General features: G+C 36.1%; 1 protein-coding gene across 7 annotated transcripts; it reads left to right on the top strand.

The window, feature by feature from the left end:
* Nucleotides 1-4,175: 4,175 nt before the first annotated feature.
* On the top strand, nt 4,176-10,815 carry LOC142541151 (uncharacterized). Of its 7 annotated transcripts, none has more exons than XM_075647774.1 (13): nt 4,176-4,315; nt 4,447-4,536; nt 5,081-5,203; nt 5,418-5,585; nt 5,664-5,747; nt 5,891-6,027; nt 6,449-6,475; nt 7,467-7,511; nt 7,741-8,577; nt 9,188-9,433; nt 9,521-9,667; nt 9,749-9,883; nt 9,970-10,815. In XM_075647774.1, exons 1-13 carry the CDS (start codon nt 4,295-4,297, stop codon nt 10,652-10,654), a joined length of 2,745 nt encoding a protein of 914 aa, XP_075503889.1. In that variant the 5' UTR covers nt 4,176-4,294; the 3' UTR covers nt 10,655-10,815. The 7 variants fall into 7 exon arrangements, with proteins under 7 accessions (XP_075503889.1, XP_075503890.1, XP_075503888.1 ...); XM_075647775.1 differs by having other exon boundaries at nt 5,664-5,753; nt 7,747-8,577; XM_075647773.1 differs by having other exon boundaries at nt 5,664-5,753.
* Nucleotides 10,816-11,168: the final 353 nt, after the last annotated feature.

The raw sequence follows: 11,168 nt of genomic DNA, 5'->3' as shown, positions 1-11,168 counted from the left end.
CATATTTTTCCAGTATTAATATAATTGATAGAGATTTCATGATTCTCGTCAGTTTGTGGTTCTGACAGAACATTTTCATCATCATGTGTTTCTTCAGGAACACCATTCTCTATTTTGTGATCATCATGTGTTTCTTCAGAAACGTCATTCTTTATTTTGTGATCATCCTGTTTCTCTATGATTTTTCTTTTTCGAGGATTTTTATCCTTGGAACCGACTGGCCTTCCACGCTTCAGGCGTTTAATGACATCATGAGTATCTTCCATTTGTTTCTTTGGAATTTCAATTCGAGCAGGGGCATTTGCAGCATGTATATATGATTTAGTTACCCCTTTTGTGTCTGCAAATGCATCTGGTATTTGATTTGCTATTCTTTGCAAGTGTACAATTTGTTGTACATCTTTTTCACATTGTTTTGTTCTTGGATCCAGATGTAACAATGATGATACATACCATGTAATTTTTTTTTCGGTATGTTTCTGTTCTCCCCCTAACATTGGGAAGATTTCCTCATTAAAATGACAATCAGCAAAACGTGCTGTGAACACGTCGCCTGTCTGAGGTTCAATATATCGAATGATTGATGGACTATCATAACCGATATAAATTCCAACCTTTCTTTGAGGTCCCATTTTCTTTCGTTGCGGTGGTGCAATAGGCACATACACCATACATCCAAAAATTCTCAGATGAGAAATGTCTGGTTCTTTACCAAATGCAAGCTGCAATGGGGAGTATTTATGATATGCACTTGGTCTGATGCGAATTAATGAAGCAGCGTGTAAAATTGCATGTCCCCATATAGAAATATGGAGCTTTGTTTTCATTATCATTGGTCTAGCAATCATTTGCAGACGTTTAATCAATGATTCAGCCAATCCATTCTGTTTATGTACATGAGCAACAGGATGCTCAACAATGATTCCCATAGACATACAATAATCATTGAAAGTTTGGGAAGTAAATTCACCAGCATTATCAAGTCTAATTTTCTTGATTGTATAATCGGGAAATTGATTCCTCAATTTTATTATTTGAGCAAGTAATCTTGCAAATGCAACATTTCGAGTTGATAATAAACATACATGTGACCATCTGCTGGAGGCATCAATCAATACCATAAAGTATCTGAATGGTCCACATGGTGGATGGATTGGTCCACAAATATCACCCTGAATACGTTCAAGAAACATTGGTGATTCAGTTTGGATTTTGACTGGTGATGGTCTTATAATAAGTTTTCCAAGAGAACATGCTTTACATTGAAACTTATTATTCTGAAAGATCTTCTGGTCTTTCAGTGGATGACCATGTGTATTTTCTATAATTCTTCGCATCATTGTTGAACCAGGATGTCCCAATCGATCATGCCAATTGGTTAATATCGAAGAATTATCAACTACCATGTTTGATTCAATGGGACTTATATGTGTATAATGCAATCCAGTAGGGAGCATTGATAGTTTTTCAATCACATATTTCTTTCCTGATTTATATGTGATAAGACACATATATTTCTCATTCCCTTCATTCATTGTTTGAGTATCATACCCATGGGAATATATATCATTAAAACTCAACAAATTTCTTTTCGATTGTGGTGAATATAAAGCATCATTGATAAAAAATTTTGTACCATTAGGTAACAAAAATTGTGCTTTACCACATCCTTTAATCAAGTCTACAGGACCTGATATTGTATTCACCGTTGTTTTTGTTGGTTTTAGTTCCAAGAAATATCTTTTATCCCGGAGGATAGTGTGCGTTGTACCACTATCGGGTATGCAAACTTCAGCTTTGCTCATAGCATTTTCCATATTTGAACTTCAAAAAAATATGCAATGAAATAAATTACTTGCAATATATATTTAAATATAACACAAATCATAATTATACAATAAAACATTATTCTATGAATACATGAAAAATAGATTATTGTACATTTATATTCTACCATTATATTGTTCATTTTCAGAGAAATCGTTGAGAAAATCTGCAGCATCAATATTGTTCATTTCTATCCCACCAACATATTGATCATTTCCAGAGAAATCATTCATAAAATCACCAGCATCAAAATGAGTTGAATCACTCAAACGGTCACTGCATTCAGTGAAGTTGGTCTCCTTTTCTTTCCCCTTTAATGATTCTTTATAAAGTTTACAAAGGTGCTCAGGGGCTCGACAAACTTTGGACCAATGTCCTGGAGTACCACATCTGTAACAAGAACTTTCATATCTTTTTGAGTGCTTCTCATTAACACTTGTATTCTCATGATGCCTTTTCTGTGGATGGTTTGGGACGTTCTTTTGAGATGAGTTATAAAAATAACTATCTCGATTATTTTCAAAACCACGGCCTTGACCACGACCACGGCCAATTCCACGTCCACGTCCACGTCCACGACCTCGACCTCGACCTCGACCTCGACCAAAACCTTGTCTTTGAATTTGATTTTGGTTTCCAGGTTTAAATTCATTTTTACTTACAGCATTTACTTCTGGAAATGCTGTTGATCCAGTGGGTCGGGACTGATGATTTCTCATTAATAGCTCGTTGTTTTTTTCCGCCACAAGAAGACAGACGATGAGTTCAGAATATCTCGCGAATCCACGTACTCTATATTGTTGCTGTAGAGTAATATTTGATGCATGAAACGTGGAAAATGTTTTTTCAAGCCTCTCAGATTCTGTGACCTCATATCCACAAAATTTTAATTGCGAGATTATTCTATACATCGCCGAATTGTAATCACTGACTTTTTTAAAGTCTTGGAATCTCAATGTATTCCATTCATCCCGGGCGGTCGGAAGTATAACTTCTCTTATATGTTCGAATCTTTCTTTTAATCCCTTCCACAAAGCCATGAGATTTTTTTCAGTCAGATATTCACATTTCAATCCATCGTCGAGATGTCGACGCAAAAATATCATGGCTCTTGCCTTTTCTTGTGACGTGCATATGCCATTTTCTTTAATGGTCTCGCTTAGACCCAATGACTCAAGATGCATTTCTACATCTAGAGTCCATGGCATATAATTCTTTCCCGTGATGTCGAGCGCAACAAATTCGAGCTTTGTTAAATTTGACATGGTGGTACTAAAAAAAATTACGATGCATTTTATTAGTTAATAATTATTGCAATACAAAGTAACGGATAAACAACAAGTACAAGTATTTGTAAAAATAAAGAAAACACACGAGGAGGATATTCTCCGATAAATAAAAGACTCGTGAGTATGATAACCAAAATAATTAAAAATAACCTTGAGAAAGCCATCTTCTTTTTTCTTCGAAAAATTTGATGATGAATAATTTTTAGAGAAGAAGAGAAAGTTGGAGTGATTGAATGTGTTTGTGAGATGATATTTATAGGGCAAAAACTAGCCATTTTGTTACCGTTTATGACCGTTGGTGTACAAAAAATAAATGTATGTATTTGTATAATTTTATGGTAATAATATGGTGAATATAATATTAATCATGTTTAAATAATTATGTATATCATATCACATTATTATAATGAGGTGTCGTAAGTTATTTTGTTTAAAAATCTTATAGGCTTTTATACTTGTCGTATCCCTTACCGGGAGTGTGGGATGTCGTCTTAACATCCTCCCAGGATTTATAACAAGTTTATGAAAAATTTATTTTTATTATTTCTAATAATAACATTATATTGTATATTAAATAAATACACAATAAATAAATAACAGTAAAATAAATATAATTATTTTTGTTACCTTTTTCTTCTGTTTGGAGCTTGGAAAAGTATGTAGGACTTTTAGAGCTTCGTGCTGATAACGTGTTGTGAAAAAGTAAAAATTTATGGTAAAAAGTAAAAATCTCAAACTCTCAAAATTTACCAAACTACACACTTTATAATATTTTTCTCTCTACTCAATTGTGATTTTCTTCACAAATGAGAGATCTATTTATAGGAAATCTTTACAAATAATCCAAAAATAAAATACATCATTACCTACATCATCACACACTAATTTTCAATATTTACAACTCTTATTTTCAACATTCAAATATTCAATACTCACATTTTAAATATATTTTTCAACAATGAGAACATTTATTTTTTGGCTGAAGGGACCGATACGGAGTATATGAAATTTAAGGGGGAAATGCGTATACAGATTCATAATCCAGGGGGCAAATGCTAATTCACTGGTTAAAGACTTTCTAAACGACAACGTTAGATGCATATATCCTCGACTGTTGAGACTACAACTTCCAGTGCTGCAGCTGCCCCATCTTACAGAGCATAACAAACCCTAGAACAATGTCGGGCGGATTTTTTCGGGTAAAAATCTCATTTGGATTTCTCTATTAGTTATATCTGTTCTATGTATTCGAGCATCCTTTTCTGGAATCTCGATTTCGCCGTTAATTTTTTTATAATGAGCATATTGGTGTTATTTTCATGTGAATCAGGGCACGTCCACCGATCAGGACACTCGTTTCTCGAACAAGAAAGCAAAGCTTCTTAAATCTAAAAAATTCGCCTCTGAATTGGAAACCCTGGTTTGTCTCTGTTTTGTCATTGTTATTTTTTAAGCATGTCTCCTTTTTTGTTATTGGCTATCTTTTAAGTTCACGATTAGTAAGAAGTAATATATTTCTTTGTTGAATTGTGTATGAAAAAGAGGGTGTTGTAGAACACTTAACCTTTTTAGAAGTATTTTTTGCTTGAGCAATTGCTGGAAAGTTTTAAGTTGTGAAGTGGGTATTTTCTGTATTAAGTTGGAAAAACCATTTCTCTCCCATCTAATGGCTTCAGTGTTAAATCAGCCAAGGGAAAGGTTTAAACAAGAAGCAGAGGAAAAAGGGGATACAAAACACCCCTCTTATGCATTTCTAAAACAAGAATCTTTAAAGATATTTTTATGAAAGTTCTCTATGAACAATTTATTGCAGATCGATGGACTTGAAAAACTTGAAATGGATTTCATGACGTGTAGTGGCAGCTAGACATAATTATGTTGCTTTTTATTAATTCTATTTCCCTTTATTTTGGTGCTTGGAATTGTTTGTGTAACTATCATTGTTGCTGGAAATGTGTTTTAAGGTGGACATGACAAAAGTGAAGATGGATGTTATGAGGCCATGGATAGCAAAGCGTGTCACTGAGCTAATTGGGTTTGAGGATGAAGTACTTATCAACTTTATCTATGGACTTCTAGAGGGAAAGGTAATTTGTAATGTAATTATTATTCTTTTTTGAGAGAGAAGAAATGTGAATGCTTATCCCATGTCTCATTGTTATATCATGATAATTTACTGGCTATGCAAAGAGGCATAACTGAATCTCTCTTGGATATGGCCGTGTTCAAAGTCACATGAGTCATCCTGTAATTTCTTTTTTTTGAATCCTGGAGAATTTTTTGTGCTTGTGTTGGTTGCAGGAAGTTAATGGAAAAGAAATTCAAATTTCACTTACTGGATTTATGGAGAGAAACACTGGAAAGTTCATGAAAGAATTATGGTTGTTGCTTCTAAGTGCGCAGCAAAATTTCAGTGGCATTCCACAGCAGTTTCTTGATGCGAAGGAGGAGGAAACTAAGAAGAAGAAGGTTGGTCTCAGGGTTTCTTGATTTGAAAGTTCTTCTATTTTTACGTGTCTTATCTGCTCTATTACTGTCCAATTACAGGCTGATACAGATCGTATAGCTCATGAAATTCTAAGGAAGAAAGAGAAGGAGGAGCAAGAATTTGAACGCGAGACTGCGAAGATGGTATTAGTAATTTTTCCATGCTACAGTTGTATTGAATAAAACGGGAATTTTTTTCCTAATTAGTTTTCCGTTTTCACACCATTCAGATTGCTTCTGCTTCTGCAATTATTTCGGTTCATATCTGTTACCTCAAACTGCTGTAGGATGGTGATGGTGATACATTGAGAGATAAGGCTGCTGAGTTGGAACTCAATTCAAAACCTGATTCCATGGTGTCTAGCTTTCAGCCAGCAGATGAGAACAAGCAGAGGGAAAGAAAAAGCATGAGAGGGCGCTTTAGGTACCGATGGTATTATATTTGGTAGTTGCTAACTATTGCTAGGAGAACGCACATTATAAGAATCTAGTTTGTTTATTTAGGCTTGGTTTACATGATGGAGAAAGAAAAGTCAAAGCAACTATAATAACTGAATGAAGACTGAAGTAGATATCAAAGAAATGGATTTACCTAACTACCGTTCAAATAAATAATTATCTTATCAAATTGCTCGGGTTCAGACAGAATCTTGTTAATTCTGCTTGCAAAAGACGAAGGAACTATAAAGCATGCTGGTTAGATGTTTTTTGCAAGCCTTGGTAGGCGAAAATAATAAAATTCACTGTTCTTTCCTCAGTGTTTTTTCCCTGCTTGCCTTTCAAAGATTATTCTTGGGTTTAATTAAGAAATTTCACTGAATTTAGCTGAATCAATATGGTGACAGCCCGACAAGGAATTGTTTCCTCAACAGGTGAGAAATTATTAGATTCTTCCACTCCAATGATAGATTGACCTAGAATTGCCCAACTTTCATTTTACATCATTATTAATCTATCAATACCTTCTCTATCCACATAATGAATATCCTTGGAATGTGCTGAAACTTTAAGCCAAATTTTGCATCAAGAACATCTCGCCTTTTCCACCTTACAGAACTAATGAGAATATTGTATGGGGAGTTCAACTTATGTCTAATCTGGACAATAATTTTGAGCTGCAACATATGGTAAGTCACTGTGTATTAAAGATCTTTGAATTATTTCAACGTGGACAGAAGTATAGGGATGACTATCCTGAAAAATTGATGCTTCAACAAACTCTTTCCCTAGAGAATATGACAAGATGAATTTGTCAGTTAGGTTTGATCCTGAAGAATATTGCAGAAATCCAATAGTAAAAGGATTGAGAACTAACGATTCAGACAATGAACTTCTAAAATTCTTTTTTGAAGTTGAAATTGTATAACATGATAACAAGCTGAAGCTTAAGATATTTTTGAAAACATTTGATCCGTTTTTGTGAAAAACTTACGAGTTACAACACATATTTATAGCTCTTCATGAGTATAAGATACCAAAATGAATTGTTTTACTTGTTAGTCGTTGCTTATTACTGAAAGTACATGCACCAGTTTTTGTGTGTGTTTTAGGTCAAGTGCTGATTTAATTTGTTCTTTCTTTATCTTGTCTTTCATTGGAAGAATCATGCAAATTAAGTGTCATGCTGGCTGTCCTTTATAGTTTATAATGAGGTTTTGGAAGACCATTATCATGAATAGTGTCAGGGGAAAATATGTCCAACCTGTTTCTTAATTTTGCGTTTTATTTTTGACAACTGTCTCTATAAGAGATACCTACTCCTAACTTCTTTTGGTTTTGGATTATGCTTTAGTGTTTGAGAGGTAAAATTATTAAGTGGCTATCCACATGTGTGTAAGACTAATATTAATTCACTCTGCACAGGGATTCAAAATCTCCACATTTGGGTTATCATTCCTCCTCTCCAAGGTATGCATTTTCATCATGACAATCAACCTTGTATTATGTGACCATATTGCATTTCTCTTCTTCCCAAAGAAAATTTAGCTAGAAAACTTGTGTTTTCTTGGAGTAGACAAAGGAATTCAACGCCACCTAGCAAGTTCTTTTTGAATTCTAGAAGTCATTTAGAGTAGGTTTTCATTAGTCGTATATTTGTAGCATTTGCTAAGGGGTGATATCTAATCTGGTTCCAAAGTGACAGGTGGAGTTCAAGAAGTGTTTCTAGATCACCTCCACGGAATAGTCGGTCAATGTCATCTGAAAGACGGTATCCCACTTCTCCAAGACAGTCCCCGACTCCTCGCAAGAGGCATGTTGTTCAGCCCTCTCCTTCTCCACCAAGGCGTAGATCGTTCTATTCTAAACGAAGATCAATATCTCCTCCACGACGTAGATCTCCCTCCCCTAGTAGATATAGAGCGCGTTTACCTAGGCGAAACAGATCACGGTCTCCATTGAGCCATAGATCACGATCTCCCTTTAATCGAAGATCACGATCCCCAAGGCGTCGGTCGAGGACACCAATACGGACCTCAACAGCACATCATAAATTCCCCTCTCCTTTTCGGCGTAGATCACCCTCTCCTTTACGGCATAGAGCTCCATCTCCTGTTCGACGCAAATCACCATCTCCTGCACGACGGAGGTCACCGTCTCCCCTAAAACGCAGGACATCATCTCCTTTAAGTGACAAATCACCATCACATGGGCAGCGTAGGTCCCCATCTGCCTTGCATCACAGGCCACGATCTCCATTTCATCGGAAGCCTCCATATGTTGGTCGGGAGTCACGATCTCCTGTAAGAAGGCGATACCAACGATCTCCTTCAACTCCGCGGCAGCAATCTATATCACCAGCTCGGCGTATGTCCTCGATGATCGGTCGAAAAAAATCTTTATCCCCAGTCCCTCGAAGATCTCCTCGAGAATCTAGCTCTCCCTCTTCCATTCAACGCAATTCCATTTCTCCTGTTTGGAGAGAATCTTCAAAAAGCATGAGATCACCTCAACAATCTCATGGAGAAAGGGTCAGGTACTGAAGCATGTTAATCTGGCAGTACTGGATTTTTATGAATTTTATTTCGTAAGAGCCTTTTTGAAATTGAGTTCTTATCATGAAATTTTAAAGAAGCCAAATTTATATCTGCAACAACTTTACTTGATTAGTGGCATCCCATTTTTTATGCACTGTCCAGAAAGGCAACAATGAACCAGTTTATGAAGGATGTGATGGTTGTATCGAAAGATAAGAAATGGGGGAACATTACCCGAGTAAGAAACAAAATAAAAATGCTGCTTTTTCATTTTCTGTAAACTGAATTACTTCAACACATCTTAAGAAATCCTATCCTGTGTTCTTTTTGTATGGAAAATAGCTGCATTTACCAGTTTACCTTTATCACAAGCTTGAAAATTCATGCATTACCTTTTGTTCAACTATAAATCTGATTAGTGAAGTTAAAGTTGTAAACTTTTCACTTGAAGTGTGATTATATACATTTATATTGAACTAGATTTACTTCAAATAATTGTAAGGTTTTATAAAAAACCTGAGTGGGTGAGTTACCATCAAGTTTGTAGTTTCTGCAGTTATCTCCTATCACCAGCTAGATTTAACTATTTTTTGCCTGACGACCATACAGAAGCTTAGAGAAAAATTCTCCTGCTCATTTTACTTCTCCAAGTGAAAGAGCTGAGCTCTCTGCCAAGAATCATAGAGGATCAAAACCTGTGGACGTTAGACCCATCATTTCTTTGAGATCACCACAGAGGGATATGCTGGATCAAAACGACCTCCATGGGAAAGAGCCAGCACTGTCACTTTCCAAGAAAAAGACTCCTCTTGTATCAGATGCTTCTAGGGAAAGAGCTCACTGTGAAGAGCAAAGGTTGGGGTTCTATGTTTGTCTACCTTTTATGTTTCCATGGTAGGGAAATATTTCTTCGTCCATTGTTCATGGATTTTATTCTTGTAGGTCGTCTATTCCTCGTGATAGTCTTCATCAGCGGATGGAAAGAGTCATTCGTCCTGAGAGCCCAATCCCTATGGTGAAGGCTGCTGGGCCTAAACATCACAGTGATCATTATGGGGCAAGTGTTGAGGATAAGAACTTCTCTGCCAGGTTTTGCATTAATTCCACATTGTTTGTAAGCATTCTTTTTATGATATAAATTTCTTAATTGGGCACTTCACCTTTATTTAGGGAGATTAGAGAGCAAAAATATGGACGTGGAACGATTTCTCTGACATCCGATCAACGTAAAGATTTAATTGACTCTACCCAAGTTCATGTTCTTGATGATGTCTCAAAGTCAAAAAAAAGCCAATTGACAAGCAGGTCACTGTTGCAATGTTTATTTATCTCGTCATTTGCTGTTATACAACGGAACTCATTTTCTGAATGTTCTTCTTGTGCTTGAACAGTGAAGGAATACCTGACAGGATGAATCGCAGAGAACGCTATGAGAAACCAGAGTCATCAGAAATTCGTAAAACAACTACCGCGAGTGAGAAAAAAAGTGAGTCATATGTTGATGAGGGTGACAGAGCTGGCGACGTGAATAGTGTCCCTTTAGGTGATAGCAAGAGAGATTATAGGTTGCAAGAATCGGCAGTTTTGCCCAAGTTGTCAAGGAAGTCTGAGCTGAATGATCTGAATGGTTCTGCAGATTCTCCCTCCAAGGAATTTGATGAGCACAAAACTAAAGTCAAAGAAAAGAAGAAACGCAGCAAGTCAGATAGGCATGATGTGGAGTCGGATGATTCTTCCAGTGATGATTCTTACGAGGAGAGAAAGGAGGTCAAAAGGAGGAGAAAAGAGGAAAAAAAGCTGAAAAGAGAGGAGAGGCGTCGGAGACGAGACGAGCGGCATCGTAGAAAGGAAGAAAGGCGTGCAGAGAAGTGGAAATTGAAGTCAATGGACACCGGTAAACCATTATCTGATCTTGAGGGAGATTATTCAGAAGATGACAATGATCATAAACGGTTGTCGCAAACAAGAGGAAATAAGGATACTAAATCCGAGCAGAAAAACCTCGAGATAGAGTTACGTGAGAAGGCTCTTGAGTCACTTCGAGCCAAAAAAGGGATCGGCAATTCAAAGGATTGATGCTATAGTATATTTAGCTGTTGTTTTATCTTTGTTACCAATTACTTCTTTTTAACTAGAAATTTGAATGAATGAATGTACTTTTGATATAAATTTGACTGATCTTTACTGGTGGCAGAAAAGGATGAATGATGATTTCGTGACTGGGTGTTATGAGTGCACTTTTGTGCAGACTTTCCTGCTAAGATTTTCTGGTATATGCCTCTTCCTTCTTGCGGATGCCTTGTTGTTTCCATAGGCTCATCTTTATGGATATCAATAATTTTTTTGGTTGCCTGTGATGGGATATCGATAATTTTATTGGTTGCCTGTGATTCCTGTTACGGTTGTGATATTCTTGTTCTAATCTGAATAATCTCTAATTTAAGATGTATTGTCGGTTTTTTACAGGGGGTTTGGTTTTTTTCTTTTTTATTATTCTTGTGATAATGATAATTGATACAAATCCTCAAGGACTTGGCAGCTAGAGACTCCCTGTAACTTTGTTACTGAACTTTGCTTTCTTGTTAATTGA

The sequence above is a fragment of the Primulina tabacum genome, chromosome 3, assembly GCF_025594145.1.
Source record: "Primulina tabacum isolate GXHZ01 chromosome 3, ASM2559414v2, whole genome shotgun sequence".
NCBI lineage: Eukaryota > Viridiplantae > Streptophyta > Magnoliopsida > Lamiales > Gesneriaceae > Primulina > Primulina tabacum.
Note: the sequence above shows the minus strand (reverse complement) of the source record. Positions and strands in the feature narration are given on the sequence as shown.